The sequence below is a fragment of the Podarcis pityusensis genome, assembly GCF_964106645.2.
Source record: "Podarcis pityusensis genome assembly, chromosome: 2".
NCBI lineage: Eukaryota > Metazoa > Chordata > Lepidosauria > Squamata > Lacertidae > Podarcis > Podarcis pityusensis.
Window position 1 is genome coordinate 6,374,161 of NC_138029.1, and position 18,873 is coordinate 6,393,033.

The 18,873-nt window shown below is 42.4% G+C and overlaps 1 protein-coding gene across 6 annotated transcripts in view; it reads right to left on the minus strand.

Annotated features, from left to right (window-relative positions):
* B4GALNT1 (beta-1,4-N-acetyl-galactosaminyltransferase 1) overlaps nt 1–11,128 on the minus strand; it is a 50,551-nt gene extending 39,423 nt beyond the window's left edge. The window contains exons 1-2 of one of the 6 annotated variants that reach the window (XM_080994648.1): nt 10,857–11,128; nt 4,687–4,764 (exon numbers count right to left, since the gene is read on the minus strand). In XM_080994648.1, coding sequence (XP_080850774.1) covers nt 4,687–4,739 — 53 coding nt within the window. In that variant the 5' untranslated portion in view covers nt 4,740–4,764; nt 10,857–11,128. Of the gene's footprint in view, nt 1–1,679; nt 1,779–4,686; nt 4,765–7,431; nt 7,632–10,518; nt 10,656–10,856 lie in introns of those variants that run through there. The other 5 variants (XM_080994650.1, XM_080994647.1, XM_080994649.1 and 2 more) reach the window with 5 other exon arrangements.
* Between the last annotated feature and the right edge of the window lie 7,745 nt (nt 11,129–18,873).

Below are 18,873 nucleotides of genomic sequence, written 5' to 3' on the forward strand. Positions count from 1 at the left end.
CTACAGCTTCTCCAGTCAGCAGTAATGTGGTAGCATTGGGGAAGCATCACAGAACAAGCCAAGCATAAGCACTAGAACATGTTGCAGAACACACACCGTTGAACGTGGGGGGGGGGAGCTGTAGGATTACCACTTCACCCACTAGAGATCCTATCTATAGCCATAAGCTCTGAGGCAATGGGAGAAGATTCTGTCGCACTCCCCATTCTGTTCCTTCACTAGTCCCTTTGCCTTCCCTCTTCCCCTCCACCTGCTGCAAGAAGATGTCCTTGAGGAAGTTGAGCAAGGGGACCCAGTGGAGAAGCAGCAGCTACATCATTTATTGCTTCCTCATAACTATTATACCTACAGCCAGGATAAGGAAATCACACTAGCGATTGCCTGAGCAGATAATGATATTGTGACATACCTGTAAAAGAAAAATAAATTGACTCTAGGATCTTGAGAACAAGGAAACTGACAACTCATGGAGAGGAGTGGGACTGAGGGAAAGTCCTTCCTGGAAAGTGATGCAACTCATAAACTACATGCTTGAATAAACTTCCTCCAGGTGAAATCATTCTAGCCTCAGCCCTTCCATCAGAAATCTCTGGGTGAAGCCAAACATTTGAGTCATGTTAGTTATCCCATCCTAGGGATAGAGAATTGGGAACCTCAGAGGTTCAGTCTGGCTCCCAGGTGCTTCCCATGCCAAGGCTATATCCTCCTACCCTCTCCTCCAATGCCAAGACCACCTTCCCTAATATCATTCCCTGATGATTTCTAAGAGCCCGCATCTCCGACTGAGCTGGGTAGGGAGAAGGCTCTAAAGCCCAACCCTGCTGCCATTTACTATGGGAAGTAAGGCATAAACAAACCCTTTGCCTCTGTGTCCTGGGCTCACATGGGAGTCTGGGGGCTCATCCACATCGCCATTTGCTCCGCTGCTTCCCCTCCCCCCGGGGAAACCTGATCTTCAGCCCTGAATCGGAACAAACAGCAACAACTTAACAGCTTGATTGTACAAAACCTCTCAGCAGTTTACAAAAAAATAAAAATAAAACATACAATTATGAATAAAAAAGTAACAATAATAATTTAAGGCCAATGCATACAGAAAGCCGTCAACTGTCTCCACAATAATTCATCACAAATCTGCAAGAGTAGAATATGGTGATTTGAGGTTCTTTCAGGATTTAATACGATATCTATCGAGATTCGTTATCTATGTGGGGTGTGCATGCATGTGTAGATGTACATACTTTGCTCTCAAGAAGTAGAAAGAGAACAGATTGCTACAGATTGTAGAGGTTACTTTGCACACAAAAATAGTAATAATGGGGAAATTACTGCGTATACTGAGAAACTACAATTAAGTGATGCTTAATTTAGCAATAAAGTCAAAATATGGCTCAACTTTGGTCACCCCCCACTGTTCCCAGAATGGCCAAGGCATCAGACTCGACTCCTTTGAACATCTCACACACTATGACACTTTGTGACATTGCAATACAGCAGTGACATCTTGGCAAACTGATTATTGCTTTGTCCTTTCTGAGACAGATTTCATTAAGTTCCATTATATTAGAAGTCAAAACACAGAAACCTTTTGAATATAAAAATTGCTAACCTTGAGCTCCAGTACTCGTCAAATAACCAAATTGTTGTTACATTTTTAGTTAATAAAACATTTAAAATACCTGGGATGAAAATCTGCACTGGTTCAGTCACAAAAACGATGCACAACGATGCTGAAAGCTGTAGTCCAGAAACATCTGGAAGCCATCACATTAGACACCCCTGATCTGGAAGAATCCACTGCAACACTGAACACTATTCAGAAACTTCAGCTGGTGCAGAATTTGGTGACCAAGTTGCTCATTGGAGCAAGGCAGTTTGAGCGTATTACACCAATCCTGGTTGAACTGCATTAGCTGCCAATTAGTTTCTGGGTCCAGTTCAAAGTCTTAACTGTCTCAGGACTGCAATAGCTCAAGGTCCGCCTCTCCCCATATGAACCTACCTGGACACTATGATCATCCCCTGAGGCCCTTCAAGCATCTCCTCCATGAGAAATCCGGAGGATCAGTGGAGTAGTATGGGTTGCCAGTCCCTGGGGCACGGCCCCTTCCTGCAATCCAGTACTGAACCCCGTCATTGTTACTAATGAACTTACAAAGTAGAAAAAACTGGATGCCTAGTTCATTTCATCTCCATTTAAAGGCAGAAATTGTATTTGTTAAAATTGTGTCTTGCTCTCTTCCTGCTCAAAGCAGCACCTATGGGATGCCCAGGCTTCCTCCCACTGGGGTAGTAGCAAGCTCAGACCTGCTTAGTTCCATAAAAACAATTACATTAGGACTTGCAGTCCATTTGCTGGCCATGCCTGAATTATTAGCAGGCACTGCTCAATTCTCAAGGCAGCCTGTTCTTTTTTAAAAAATGTATTTTTTATTAAAGATGTCTTGTTTACGAAGTATGTGCAATATCTCTTTTTCCAAGGAACATTTTCTACAGGTCGGTGTGGCGTTTGCCTCCTAGGTGGGTCATAAGGAAAGGGTTAAATGAGTGTGATGTGATTGGCCAGTGAGAACCCGAGGGGAGGAGGTGGAGCTAGAGAGAGAATTGGTGTTGTTTGAAAGTCAGTTGAGAGTTGGGAGTTGGAGAAAGAAGAGGGAGGTTGAGTCTGTGGGTTGGTCGAGTTGTGTGGTGAGAGAGTGAGAGGAACTGTTAGGTGGAGTCAGATATATAGTTGGGATAATCAGTTTGAAGTTGTTAGTTGTTGGTGCCTATAAAAATAAACGTGATTAACAACTATATGGACTCCGTGTGTACCCAAGAGAAATGGGTTGGTGGCAGCCAAGAGGCAATCACAGTGGTGGCACAGGGATCAACAGACCATCAAACGTCCGGGGACCCTGTGTGATCGCCACAGTCGGTTTCAATTGTTGAGACATTAGTGTTACATTGGGGGGGAAGGGGAAAAGAGGTGGAGGGGGCCACGGTGGGTGAGGGTGGGGTATCAGCCTGTTCTTTTTTGAAAAAGTCTCATTTCACTTCTCTTCCATGTTTGTTTCAGCAGGTACTAGTCATCTGCACCCATTCTTTCATATAATCACTAATAACCCCCTCCTTCTTCCTACGTGCACTAAGAACCACACATGCACACCCTCTGACTCCATCCATATGCTTGCACACATGGTTCAAACTGTACATGGTTCAAAATGTAAGCTCCACCAAGTTCAAATACAATTGTGTCCAAGCCTGAAATCTTATACAAATTCAAGTCAGTGACAGCACACAAAGGGATCCACAACAACCCCTTTAAGCAATTAAAAGTGGGAATTTAAATCCCATAGGCTTCCAAGGGATAACACTCAAAATGTTGGTTCTTCTGACCTGCTGGATTTCTGCCTGTCATACATCGGTTAAAGGTACATAAACTCTGCCAGGGGGGAAAAGGTGCCAGTCTTTATGCTCAAGGTTACCTTGCATATACATGATGGCACACATACACGCCCACAGCACCCTCAGACTCAAAGCCTTGCAGGGCTTTAAAAGCCTAACTGATCTGGGAGAATCCACTGCAGCATTGCTGAAGCTAAGCGGGTGCAGTTGAGTTCAGATCTGTCCCCTGGGTGGAAGATCACAGGAGCCCAGTTCAAAAGTTACACAATACCAACCTAAGTTCCCTTGGGTAGAAAGAGCAGAGATAATAACAAGAACATCTGCAAGGAGCTGCTATCCCATGCCCCAACTTGTCATGCATGTCCCAGGCTGCACCACCTGGTGTCCTCAGGCACAGTGATGCACGCCAAAAGACACACACCTTACAGACTTTCACCAGAGGACAGACATGCATTGTATTAAGGGCATGGCTACTTGGCTTGGCTCCACACATGAATTTGTCTTACGAATAGGGCTAGGGGAGCCCAGCTTGGGTATGAGCAAGGTATTCTCATCAGTTTCTCTGCTTTACTGGATTTATGAGCCCCAGTATCATTACTGGGACTGGTCCGGATTCTTTTCTTGCCTCTGGGTGCCTTTTTAGGTTCAAAGCTAAGTTAAAATCTCAACAATTACTGTGTCAAGTTCAGTCACTTTGCACCCTTCCACTTGATAAACGGGATCCTGACAGAACAGATAAGCTCCAAGTTTGTTAATTATTGCTTATCTCACAGTTCACATTCTTCTGCTCTCCAGCTTCCAGGTTAAAATAACAGTTAATAAAACAGTTAATAAAATGCTTGGTTTAAAACAAGTTAAAATCAATTAAAACTCGGTTGAAATCTGTGGAGCTCTGGAGCTGGCTGCCCTTTCAGGGACTGAGCAAGGTATTAATGTTTGCGGAAGAGCAACAGCTATGGGGCCGTGCATCTGCTTTGCATGCAAAGGCCTTAGGTTCCATCCCTGGTATCTCCAGGCAGGGCTGGAACGCTCCCCTCTCTGAAACCCTGGAGCACTTCGGTTAGTCAGTCTCAACCGTCCTAAACTTGAGATATTTAAGGCAGCTTCCTGTTTAATGTACAAAAATATTTTCTAGTCTGTTGTTGACATCAGAAAGGTGAAAGTTATTTATAAATGATGGAAGTTTGAGGTTGCGTGTAACACTTTGAGATATAGCAGTTAAGATTGTCTGAAGAAAGAAGAAAGAAAATTCAGAGTCCTTGTCTCACACAGAAAGTGGTGAACCCTCCCAGCTCTCACCTGGGAGCTTTCGTTTCTTCTTCCAATTTCTCACTCAGGGTCCCTCCATCCATCCACCACCTTCATGTGTGTGTAATCCTGGAACCCAGTAATGGCCCAAAGCAGAGGACACCAAAGGAAAACAAAAGAAAAGAGAAGAAATAAGATAAAAAGGAGGGACATATATATGAGAAAAGAAACAAAGGGAAAATAAAAATAAAACAGGACTTTCGAATTTTTGTTTGTCAGTTGCCCCCAAAAAACTATTCAAAACATTCACTCTGTTAAGCAATACTTCCCCAATCTTCAGACCCATACGTCTCAAATGCATTCCTTTTCAAACAAAAAGTCCAAAAAGGGGTTCTGTAGTTGTTGTTACTCACAAATATCAGCAATGAATTTTCTGTAATCAAACCTATATGTCAGGGACAGTCCCAGAATTACAAAAGCCATCTCAGTTTCTCATTTAATCCCAGAATGTCCCTATTTCCCCTGCGAGTGCTGCTGCTGCCGAGCTCAAAAAAAGAGGAAGATCTGGCACTTGTCCTGAGCAGCCGAGGAGGCAAGGGAGCCCCTGTGGCCTCTCCATGGCCGCTGCTGCTGCCCCACTTCCTTGGGCAGCTCATAGCAGCTGCTAGAGAGCAGATGAGAAGAGGCTGCCACTGCCAAGGCCCAGCCCTGTGTGAAGTGCTGGCTCTGAGGGGCAGGCAGAGGGCAAGGGCCTCCCTGGGAAGGAAGGAAGGGGGAGCAGAACAGAGCGCAAGGAGTCTTGATTTAAAAAAAAAAACAACTTTGTGCATCTACGTCTAATCTTGCCCCTTTGCCCAGCATGGACAAAGGTCAGAGTCAGAGATGATGGAAGTTGTAGTCCAACAACATCCAAAGAGTCTCAGGTTCTCCATCTCTGCAACAGAAGGTGCTGGTGCTAGTTCAATCATCTCTGGTTTGTTCTAGGGTAGCATGTGACCTGATTCACCAAACACATCTCCCCTAAACTTTTTACAGGTAACCAGGCTGGGTCTGGTTAACAGATAAATGAACAGGCACATGCACACAGTGGTGGACCTCAAACTCCTCCTCTCCTCACCCCTTCCAGAAATGCAACAGGCCCTGATACTGACCCATGGAACCCAGGATGTGCTCAAGGAAGAGAGAAAGGCACTCTGCACATGCTCAAAAGCCATTTAATCTCCAATTGTTTCTTGAGTTTCCTGGGCACAACGTGGAACCATGATCCAGGTCTAAGAGCCAATTCATACATGTGGCTTAAGTTGCCACCATAGTCTTAAAAAAACGATCTTAACTTCCTTTCTTCATTCAAAATCTACATTAGAAAATACCTTTCTCAAGCAATGTTAAAGATCTTAAAAAGAAAACAGTGGGCAAGCTTTTGCCTTCTCCAGAACTATTACAGTATTCAGTAGACAGAAAGGGGGAAGCGAAATGACTGGTGTTGAAATCATGCATGGAGTCTGCATTTAGCAAGCCTTCAGAAAGAACAGGAAGAAAGAGGGAACAGAATGGATCTTGATTTAAAAAACAAAACTTGGTGCAACTACATCTAATCTTGCCCCTTTCTAAAAATAAATAAATTTCTGGGTGAGTATTTCTTTTTGTAAATCTACCAAGTAATAAAATAAAATAAAGGGGTTTTCTCAGGATGGGGGAGGGCATGTGTGCTATGTCCCATTAGGGAGGTGGTGGTTCCCGCCCATCTTCTGATGGGAAATGCTCTGCAAGGGGGGGTACAAAAATGGGGGGTTCAAGGAGGGTCAGTTGAGAGGAGTGAGAAATGTCCCTATTTTCATCTGAAGAATGTTGGAGGGTATGCATACATTTAAGCACTCTTACCACTTAGTCATGGAGAATCCTGGAAATTGTCATTTGTTAAGGGTGCTGAGAAGTGTAGCTCTGAGAAATCAGCAACTTTAAACTACAGTTCCCAAGATTCATGACTGTTAAGATTGCTTAACATGTTTGGTGTGGATGTGATTTCTGTTTGCTTCATCCACACTATACATTAACACACATTTAAAACACATGACTTTCCCTAAAGAATCCTGAAACCTTAACAAGCTACAGTTCCCAAGATTTCGGAGGGGGAGCCATGTGTCCTTGGAAGGTGGTGGACTCTCCTTCCTTGGAGGTTTTCAAGCAGAGGTTGGGTGGCCTACTGTCATGGATGCTTTAGCTGAGATTCCTGCATTGCAGGGGGTTGGACTAGATGGCCCTTGGGGTCCCTTCCAACTCTATCATTCTGTGATTCTATGACTGTACAGGTCAGCAATGCAGCTGAAGAATGGAGGTCAACCACCAACTCCAAATAAATGGCAGCAACATCCTCCAAAGTTCAGGATCCACTAAAATTAAAAAGAACACATACAAATGAAAGTAACCCATTACCAAGTTTGGGGTCCCAGCTGATTTAAGTATCAGAGGTGGGAGGAAGAGAATAAAACACTGAGATCCAGTTAGGAGAATAACAAGAACAGATAACTGCAGTATAGAAATGGGAAGAGCATGCCTCATAGCTGCAAAAATAACCAAGGGTTCACTATTGCAAAGTACAAAAGAGCTATTTGACTATATGAAAAGAATAAGGAGAGGAAATGCGGAGTTCGAACTTCCCTTTCTTTTGCAGAAATAGGCTCTGGAACTGGGTAAATTAAGGAAGCTTGTTCAAAGAGTCCTTCCAACCTCCCACCCATGCTCATCAAGAAGTATCGGCAGCTAGTGACTGGGCTGTGTGACAGCTCCTCCACCAACCTGAGGAGTTGCTGAGGATTGTCCTATCAGCCAGCCCTTGGGTCTTCATCTGCTGTTGCTGAATGCCACATAGGCTCTGAGCAAGACCTCCCTCAACCAGGATGTGATTATGGATGAGGAAGCTGATTTGGTTTGTTTCCCTGGGAATCAAACAGCCAGGACAGAGTGCAGCAGTTATATTTACATGGGCTTAGCAGGGTGGTTGTGGAACAACTCCTAAATAAGCACCACCTCATCCTTTTTCCTGCACATAGAAGCCTAACAAACAGAATCCGAGACCAGGGAGAAGAGTCGGTGAAAGAAGACTGGAAGAAATTTAAAGACTATTTACAGAAATATTGTAAAATTAAGGAATCTTAGAAGGATGTTGGATAGAAACTAAGTGGTTTCCAGCTGTAATGCTTTAAGAGATACGAAAAAAGGTTTATAAATGGGTAAAAGCTTAATGGTAAGGATTTGCTGAACTAACAAACTGAACTGGAATACAAAAAAGGGAGGTACGAGGAGGTCCGGGGAAATAAGGGTAAGGAAGATATGCTATGGAAAATTAACGTGTTTTTAACTGTTTTTATTTTGTATGTTTCTTTTTATCTTTCATTTCTTTGTTATATCTTAAAAATTTTATTCTTTTTTCTGTATCTTGGATTTTCTTGCATTTTTAATTTTTGTTTTGTGTAATTCTTGTATTCTTTGAAACTTTAATAAATATCATTTTAAAAAAAAAAATAGAAGCCTAACAAACAAACGTTTATTTGCAACCTCAAACCCGTTTTGCAGGTCTCTTCTCTGTGGGCAGCCTGGCTCCTCCCCGGCTTTACCTGGGAGTAAATCCCACTGAACTCAATAGACTTCCAAATCAACTTGCTTGGGATTGGGCAAAAGGGGGGGGGGGAGAGGAACCTTAGCTAACTTTGCAAAGCCTTGCAGAGGCAGCTGCATGCACCTTTGCCTTTTGTGGAGCATGGCAGCACTAGAACGGGCCTTTTCTGCAGTGGCTTCCCATTTGTGAAATGCTCTCCCCAGGGAGGCTCGCCTGGCACCTTAATTGCGTATCTTTAGGCACCAGGCAAAGACGTTTCTCTTCAACCAGGCATTCAGCTGATTAACATTCTATGGCTTTTAAAATGTGTTTGTGGGATGGGAGTTATTGATTTGTTTCTGTTTCTGTTAGATAAAGGAATATTTATAATAATATAAAAGTGTATAAGCATGTATCATCCTGATATTAATCATCCCAAAATTAAACAATGAACAGTTACAAATGGAAAGGTCTGGGAGGGTGGAAAAACCAGGGCAGACCAGGTATCCCCCCCTATCTTTCAAGTTGTTTTCATATTTGTTTCCATAAATTTGGGGAATACAGAAACTTTGAGGGGGGATATAGTTACCCCCAGTTTATACCCCCTCTGGACTTCCAATCGCTATGAAATGTGTTTTGTTGCCCATCACAAGCCATTTTATAATCCGTTAATTTGATTATTATGAAAGTTCTGATTATTCCACACTACTATTATTGTTGGCAGGGCAACTCACATCTTGTGGTTTCGTTAATTATTTGTAATATAATTACAAATAAGTTTGACTCAATCTGCTATTCTGTTCACATAAACTTCCTTCCACAGTTCACAATCTGACCTGTTAGAAGGAAGGATCAAGAACAAAGTTCTCTTCTCTGATTAGGATAATATGGTGGCCTAAAGTGACAAGATAAGGCACGGCAGCTAACAGGCCTTGAGGGACAGCAGTGGGTTAAGGAATCTCTGTGCCAAGATCACTCGCTCTCTGTCTATGCTTAGGAGGCCTCACCCAGTGTCTGGCTGTTTCTTATATGGAGCTAACCCCCCCCCCCCCCCGTAGGCAGGCTCCAAAGGATGGGAGTCAGGGAGGGGGATGTAAATACGGACAATCCAGAAGAGACTAGGTGATTACAAGATGGAATGGTTGCCATGTGCAGAGCAAAATTAGCAAGGTCTGTGGTGAATGTACTCAGCCATAAAGTTTACCAACACCACATATACAAGATTAGAATTAACACACAGGAATGGAATTAACTCCAATCCCAATTCCATGATAGATAAAAACCTACTTCACTGTAAGCATAAACTGAAAAGATGTGCATGTGTATACACAGCCACATTTTTTATTTACAACGATCCTATATTTATTTACAGTGATCCTATATTTGCCAACTCAGAAGCAAATCCCACCAAGTTCAATAGGACTAAGGCTGCAATGCTAACCTCACTTGCCTGAAGTACTACTGAATTCAGTAGGTCTTACTTCTGAGGAGACACAGCTAGAACTGCAGCCTGAGTGTGCAAAGAAACACGATATGGAGCTGCAATCTGACAAGCACACAGCTGAACAAAGGTCTCACTAGACACCGTGATTTCTGAGTACAAAGACATAGGCTTGGGTTACAAGTCAGTCTAACTTATGTGACAGTTGGTTATTGCTTTTTTAAAAAAATAAAGAAATCACACACACCCAGAAATGCAGTAGGAATAAGAATCCAAACCCCGTTTCCTAATCTAAGTCATGCCCATACAGCACATGTGCTCTGAAACAGGCAACTGGCCTTGGACCGTAAGCCTTATGTAAACCTTGTTGACAGCAGCTGTACAATTCCTCTAGCCATCCCTGGGTCTGGTTTCTGGCAGATCAGAGATATACCTGTGCCATTCAGACAAAAGGCAGTTCCCACCTCACCTTCGCTTTCTAGGCAGGTCGGCCCACTATTGAAGCACATTCAATCGTGGACTGGAAGGGAAGAGAATCCCTTTCCGAACATGACTGCATCCTGGGGCCTGTTCCCAGGGCTACCCTTTGGTTGGTAATTCAATTAACAAGCTCTCTTTGGAATAAATCCCAGGCATAAATGAGACGGTAAATTCTATCATGGGAGGCGGGGGAGAGCCAGAAAGCTAAAAGAAATGCCACCTGCACTTAGGACTCGCCCCCTCCCCACATTACCTAACATGACCAAATAAATAAAACCCGGTGATATTATAAAGAATTAACCCATCACTCCTCTATCAAGCAGCATTCAGGTGGCAAGGGGAGGCGAAAGCTCTTCGTCTCCTGTACCTATAAAACGCCATTGGGAACGAAATAATTGGCTCCACACCATCCGCATCTATCCTCCATCCGGACCGGATCCAGGCCTGCTGTTGCCACCGCTCAGGCCCAATTGTGACAGACTCCTCTATCCCCGCACCAAAAGACTGCAATGATGAGAGAGAGAGAGATATAAAACCTCTTTTTAAAAACCTGTCCAGCCAATCAATGCAGTCGATTCGCTGGGCTCCGGCCCCCACCCCCGCCAGCCCCACCTAGCTATAAATAACAAAAGCCAGGCTGGTCCGGCGGGCACCGGAGCGCTGAGACGCCGGCTAGCTCTCCGCGGACGCGGGCAGAGACGGTACCTTGGTCCCGAGGAGAAGGAGGAGGAGGATGCGAAATAAATCGGAGGAGCTGCACGCTCAGCGCCGCAGCATCTGCCTCGCCCCCATCTCCCGTGCCATTTTCACATCGCCGCTTCGCTTCCTCCTCTCCGACCTCAGAGCAATCTTCCGGCTTCCAGATTTCACATGTGGCAGGTTCTCGTTTTGCTTTAAAGGAATAACAGGTACCCTGCTGCTAGCAGAAAACCACCAGCCCCTCCGCCCAAGGAAGAGAGCAGCCAGGGGAGCAGCTCCGCCCCGCCCCTAGCGGCCGAGCCGGGAATCGGAGCAGGAGGAGTCTGCGCGGCGACAACCGCGACCCGGAGTTCACACGTGGCGCGCGTGGTGGGTGGGTGCAGAAGCAGTTCCCACTCAGCCACTTGCATGCATGCATGCATCCACATATGGGCATGTCTCGGGCGCTCTAGCGGGGAGGTTTAACGACTAAGAACAAAAGATTAAGGCTTCCTCACGCGTCAAGAGTTAACATTTAAACTGGAAGAAGATTGGAAGAAATTCAAAGACTATTTACAGAAATACTGCAAAATTAATGAATGTTAGAATGATATTGGATTGAAGTTAAGGGGTTTCTAGCTGTACAGGCTAAAAGAATATGGAAAAATTGGTTTTAATATGTAAAATCTAAAATTTAAAGCTATATTATATCAAGATTAAAGATTAGGATTAAAAAGGAGGGAAAGGAACTGTTGGACTAACATATTTAATTAGAATACAAAAGAGGGAGGTAAGAGGAGGTCCGAGAAACAAGTAAACGTAAAAGAAGTGAGGAAAAGATGAAATTGTTTTTAATTGTTTTTTCCTTTTTTACTTTGTATTTTTTTATTGTTAATTTTTTCTTCATTAATGTGGTTTTTTTTCTTGTGAAATTTTAATAAATATTATTTAAAAAAAAAGAGTTAACATTTAAACTTTCAGCGTTAATAGAAGCATAGAATTGTAGAGTTTGACTTCACCCCCAAATCGTCTCCCAAGACTGATATATGCCAACCAATAAGATCAATAACAGAACCATGGAATTATAGGGACAAGAGTCCAGCCCCCTGCAATGCAAGTCTCTTTGACCCAGTGCTGGATTTAGGTACTGTATAAGCTATAGCTTAGGGCCCCCAGAAAATTTTGGGGGCGCCTCCAAAAATTCAAAGAAAAAAACCCTGGATGTACATTTCCAAAATATAACATAAAAAAACAAATAAAATAAAACCTACATACAGCAACAGTGTTTTGTGTTGTGTAGACTCCTATGATGTAAGTACAGTGGTACCTCAGGTTACAAACACCTCAGGTTACAAACGCTTCAGGTTACAGACCCTGCTAACCCGGAAGTAGTACCTCGGGTTAAAAACTTTACCTCAGGATGAGAACAGAAATTGCACACTGGCGGTGCGGCAGCAGTAGGAGGCCCCATTAGCTGAAGTGGTACCTCAGGTTAAGAACAGTTTCAGGTTAAGAACGGACCTCCGGAACAAATTAATTTCGTAACCAGAGGTACCATTGTAACGAGCCCCGCCTACTAGCCTGCTCCCTAAAATATCACTGGTTTGCTCATTTCTATATATAGGGTGCATATATTCTGCATGGATTGGTTGCATGGCAACATGTTCAAATGGCTCTCGATATCTATTAGGTCCATAAATTACCATATAGCATATATTCAACACAAAAAACAGCGACAATTTGTTGTTGACAAAGCTGGACATATAAAGGGCCCCATTACCTTCAGTAGCTATGGACCTCATCAGCACAGGAAGACCAACCTGGAACCATTTTGATTCCTAAACTGAGTAAATGTTTTCTCTGCAAGGTCAAAATGGGAAACTTCCCCATTGTCTCTTTCCTCACAAATCCTGTCTTAAGGGCACATTTAAGATATGAATAGGGTGTGAGCCTGTGACCTGGCCCAGGAACTAAGTATTTATCACTACAAAAGAATGGCCAGGCTCCCCAGCAAATCCAATCAAGTAACCTGCCAGACAGGAGATAAACAACGACAGGAGAAAAAGAACATTAAAATTTCTGTTTTAAGACCACCTTTTTTGTGATGTAGGTATGATGTATCTGAGGGGTGGTCTTAGGTTACACCCCTTCTGTGATGTATGTATGATGTTTCTGGGGGTGGTCTTGATCTACAGGGTGGCAATTTCAAAAGTCTTTATAAGGCCTTGCACGCCATTTTTCTGGGTCCTCCTCCTCTCCTGCGTGTGAGGGGAGCACCCTGTTGCTGTGATAGGAATTTTATGGTTTTAGATATATGGCAACGTTCATAACCACACGTACATAGATCAACACAGGAAGACCAATCTGGAACCATTTTGATTCCTAAACTGAACAAATCCTGGAAAAGCCTCCCCATTGTCTCTTTCCTCACAAATCCTGTCTCAAGGATATGTCTGTTTGAATAAGGTGTGAGCCTGTGACCTGGCCCAGGAAATAAGTATTTTACCACTACAAAAGAATGGCCAGGCTCCCCAGGAAATCCAATCAAGTAACCTGCTAGACAGGAGATAAACAACAACAGGAGAAAAACAATATTTAAATTTCTGTGATGTAGGGGGATGTATCTGAGGGGTGGTCTTAGGTTACACCCCTTCTGTGATGTATGCATAATGTTTCTGGGGGTGGTCCTGATCTAGAGAATGGGAATTTCAAAAGTCTTTATAAGGCCTTGCAGGCCATTGTTCTGGGTCCTCTTCCTCTCCTGCGTGTGAGGGGAGCACCCTGTTGCAACAGGTTAATAAAGATCAAGCTTACTAGCTGCTTTGCTTCTCAATATTCTCTGGTTGGCCTCTGTTATTTTCTCCTACCTATAGGGAACCTATGTAAGGACTCTATATGGGCTCTTGGATACCCCATAAGGGAAAAGGGCATATTTTTATTTACAACAGATGGCGACCACGCACGAAGGGACTTTTGGTTACCCGGATTCTGGAAACGAGGAAGGACTGGTTATCCAGCGCGCACCAGGCAGTTTGCCAGGAGGAATAACCAGTCTTCCATCGGTCCCAGGGTCTGGAAATAACTGGAGTTTCAGCGGGGCTAACCAGAGGAAGCAACGCTTGATCAGGCCGGCCTTAAACAACCAGTCAAGAGATCGTGGGATCACCAGGAACAGTGCATGCGGAAGTGAGTATTAAGTAGGAAACACGGGTAGTGGGTTGGGGTCTCTAAACCACAGCAACCAAAATTCTTTAATTCTTCCTTTTCCCTTCAAATCTAAAATTTCTACTTTTTTCCTCATCTAAAAATTGCCTTCTCCTTTCTGTCCCCTCGATCTCAACACCAGCCCTAGCCCTTCGGAGTATGCCCAGGCAAAAGTTGTGTGTGACTTCTTTCATTTCCCTTCTACAGTCTATATGCTGACCTATTCCTTCGGAGTTTTGCCCAGAAAAAGGTCGTGCTTTTTCTTCCGTACTGAAAACTATAACTCCCAGGTGCAGCCGCACCTCTGCCATGGCGATCTTTGTTAGAGATGACCTGTGAGCAGAGAAAGCAAGGGCACCTGATTCCTTTCCTTCTTTGTCATTTCTGAGTCCCAATCTGGCACTGCGCTACGCAAGCGTCCAGTAGGGAACTCTCAGGTTAGATTGTAAGAGGCAGGAGGTTGCTGTGGGCTCCCTGGCAGAGTAATGACCAAAGGGGGGGGGGTTGAGATCGCTGACCGCACTGTTAGCTTAGTAGCCAGGAAAGGCCAACAGCTGTACCAGCCTAGTAAGTCAGGCCAGACGAACGGCGGTGTGTCACAGTACTAATTCTCGGAGTTGTCCAAATTGAGTGTACTGTGGGTTATTTATTGTGTTTCCTGAAAAGTGGGGATAAAACCCCGACTGCAGTATAAAAGTAAAAGCTAGCGCTATTAAAATTCTTAAAATGGGTGCACCTCAATCAAAAGAAATGAACCCACAGACTCCTGATGGGAAAGAAGCCCAGTTGGTGCTTACTTCCCGCCTGGACTTTAAGAAACGTTTTTCCTGTGTTTAAATTGTACTTAGGTAACACATCCAGCAGCTGCTTATCTTAAATGTGCCATCTGAAATAAAAATGCAAGCTTGCTCCAAATTCTAAATCTAAGAAAGCCATGTTGGGCCTTATCAATCTTAAACAAGACAAAAATGAGAATGAAGTGTGCAAATGTTTGTTATTTGAGAGAGGCTCAAAAGAGTCTTCCTCCTTGTATGTACTTCATTAAGCAAATGCCTATGAAAGTATGGTCTTCCTTCTAAGAAAAATATCTGAGTCCAGTTTTAACTTTGATTTGGTTGGACAGAAGAGTTATTGTAAGGCTCCTGATATCAGTCTCTATAAGACTTCCTGGCCTCTATTCTTAGAAAATGCCCCCCCTTGTTTCATTCTGTCTCTTTCAGGTTTTTTTTCCCCTTCTCCTTCTTACTTCTGTGCCAGGTAAATTTACTCCCGAGTAAGCTTCCTTTAAAGGAAACTGCAAAGGTGGGGGGCATAAAATAGGCTTACTATTCCTCTGCAAGTTCAGGAAAAATTGTCACTGTTGTATTCCTTTTAAATCAAATCTATGGCTGTTTAAACTATGCTTTATAAGAGATCCTCTCCCTATCTTAGGAAAAATGTTCACTTCACTCTTTAAAGATAATTTATCTAGGAACTTTCACTCTCTAGTCTAAGGAAGTAAACTCTCACTCAAACTAGCTTCAAGATCTGCTAAAAGGGTTCTGTATAAAGTTGGGTACTTTTATTTTCCTCTTCCTTAGTACATGATAGGCGCATGGTTTGTGATAGGCGCATGGCTTGTGATCTCTTCCCCAGTTGTGTCTGTGTACATAAGTATGTGTGTGTCTCTCTGGTAGTACAAATCTTGCTATGAACCCTGTATTTTAGGGTTGGACTAGATGACCCCAGGGTCCCTTTCAACTTTCCCAATTTGTGGCTGTGTGGAAGGCCATGTGTCTGCAAGCATTGGAGGGTAATTCTTAAATTCTGGTGATGTGTTGAAATTCAGCCCAGATTTGCTCTTTGTTTTTTAAAAGGTGTGAGGTGAAGCCGTGATGTTTGAAGCAGAACTGGTGATATCAGGCATTTAAGTGATTACAGTGTTTATCGTTTTGTCTATTATTTACAAAAATCAGACTTAAGAGTCTACTCGAAGTTTAAGCACATACAAATGAATAATCAAGTAGAATTAGCCTTGACCAATCCTGTAAATAAAGGGCAGTAAAATTTGTCTGCAAATGGTAAGGCTGAAATGACTGAGAATGTTAAAAAAAAAAAAAAATCCTATGAATTCTAACTTTCTGGCCATTTTTACTCATAAATAAGAGAGCGGTTGATTGTTCCGCGAATGACCAGATAAAATGACCAATAATGATAGCCCTTTCCTGTACATAAAGGAAGCACTCCTTTTGCTTGGGCTGAAATTGCTAGCTTTGGTGAATACTTAAATTGCTGAGTTTCTCTTTTTTGTTTTAAAATCTAACCCTATTTTTAAAATCTACTCCTTACCTTTCCCTTCCTTATTCTAATTGAGCCAAAAGATGCAACATTTCAATGGTATAAAAGGTTTGCTGAGACATGAACTCTGCACATGCACAGAGGCTAGATCAGCTTACAAAAAAAAGAGAGAGAGAGAGAAAGGAGGGGGGAGAGAGAAGGTTTGGAGAGCGTGAAACCTATCCAAATTTCCTTATGTAAAACTTGGAACCATTGAGGGAAATCACCCTAATGTGTCTTGCTCCAGGGGCTACGTAAGACAAAAGGTTCGCCTCCCAATGGAATTTAAATTTTATAAGTTTTTTTTTTGGTGTGTGTGTGTATATGCCTATGCATTTTAGGAACAGCATTTCCTGACAGACCTCTCACATGAAATAATTTTCCCTTTTAACAGAGTGTCCTTTCTTTTCTCCCACAGCACAAATGATAATGAGGGGATGCAAACAGTGATTTAAATACTCTATAAAAAGTAATTGCTTTTGTTTTTCTTTTTGTCTTTCTTCCCTTAAAGCCAAACAGTCACTTTCTTTCTGTTCAGCAAAAGAAGTCTGAATCCCTGCTATAGTAGTGACTTCCCTCTATCTCTTTGTGGCTTTGACATTTTTTTTAGGTTACAAATAATCTGTTTTCGTTTATTAAGTTCGTTTTATCAGTTCTTCCATTATATATATGAAATTAATCAAAGCACAACCAAACATTATTTATGGAATTGTATTTGTCTACCATTTTGCCTGAGCATTTCTTATTAATTCTGTCATTTTGGCTAGTGCAAGGTACTTGCACAACTTTAAATTGCCATTCATTTTTTCTTGGTATTAACTCATTTCCCAGTATTCCGCTATTAACATTACAGCCGATGTTGTCACATCAAGAAACACGCTTTTATTTTCATTTGGGATGTTAGAATGCCAAAACAGATTACTTCAGGTTTCTTATTAATTGTGTGTCTTAGCATTTATTTATTTTTGGTTCCTCATAGCTCATTTTGTGTGTGTGTGTGTTTTACTTTGGGGACATGTTCATCACATGTTGAAAGTCAGTTTCATGAAGTTCTTTTATTGGATAGCACATGGTGAATTTTAAGTTTTCCCCATTGTTTTCCCATTTTTTTTTTAGTCCAGTAGTAATCTGTGTGGTTTTGATAATATCTTTGTACTATTTAATAATGGTTCTTTTCTGAATCTGATGTCTTTGTGTCAAGTCCGTTTTCATCTAACTGGTAATCTAATTTTTTGCTTTCTTTTTAATTTTTAACCTTTCTTGTATTTTTTACAGTTCTCTTTCTCTACATGTGGAGTAATTTTTTATTAAGTGAAGGAAAGCAAACAAACTTAGCAGATAATAACAGTAACTATATGGAAATGTGATAATGAATAAAATGTTTAATCCACTAAGATTGTTATTATTTGCAGCTTCCCATGGAAACTGGAGGACATCCTTTTTGCCTTTTGCCCCTTCCTTGTCTAACTGTTTTTAAGTCTCCCCAAAACCCTGCCCCCTTACAGGATATCACTTCTACAGATGTGCAATGATGAAAAGCAGCAACAACCCCTCAACTCAGTTCTTCGCCATCACAAGACCTGCAACAACAACAAACACCAAAGTTTCAAAGTGGCCACAGCTATCTCTTTCAAAGGATATAGACTGATGGGGAGTGGGGCTGACAAAAGGGGGAGGAGTTGAATTGCAAGGACATTTTCTCACTTTTGAACCTCAAGCCTCTGTGCACCAAGATTCAAAAGATACATACGTAAAAGGTCACAATTGTGTCAAGATATGCAACTGATATTTAATTAGTTTGTTTTGTATTATGTGTTATTATGTAGGAATGTTGAAATGTGTCTGACAGTGTGATTTCCACAAAGGGGGGGAGGCTATTTTTGTGTGTAATTGTTTTTATGTTTAATGTCTTATTGCTTACACACCAATGGAGAATTCTCATGCATTTTATACTTTCTAATAGCCCACACTATTGTGTAGTCCAATGTTTAGCTCAATTTATAACCACATTGTTCCACCTGGCACTCTGCCAACTTTCCCTATCCATTTTAAAATGTGTTAAACCTCGTTTTGCCAAGGACAAACTTCTGGATCCATAAAACACCAGGTACATGAAGGTGCATATGCTTTGGTTTAGCAGGAATGATCCCTTATAGAGTTAAATTGACTTATTTGGACAAAGTGCCCTTTTAAGAATGGTTTTCTTTTAACAGATTGGTTTGAAAAGTTGAGAACCATGGGGCAAGATAAATTCAAATTGGACTCAGTTTGAATTGGGCAAGTGTATCCAGGCTGCAATTAGCTTTTTGGTCCTTTAAGTGCAAGTGAGCAACTTCCCATGAGTGCAAGACCACAGCCTATAATGAAATGCCATAGAAAGGCCAAGGCCAAGGCATCTCCCTCACGAGATGCCCAAACCTGTGCCAGCTATGGTGAATGCCAGGCAACATGGTTAAATGAAAGCCCCGAGGGGATTCAACAGACAGGATGTGTTGCTGTAGCACTATGTCAGTGTGAGACCACA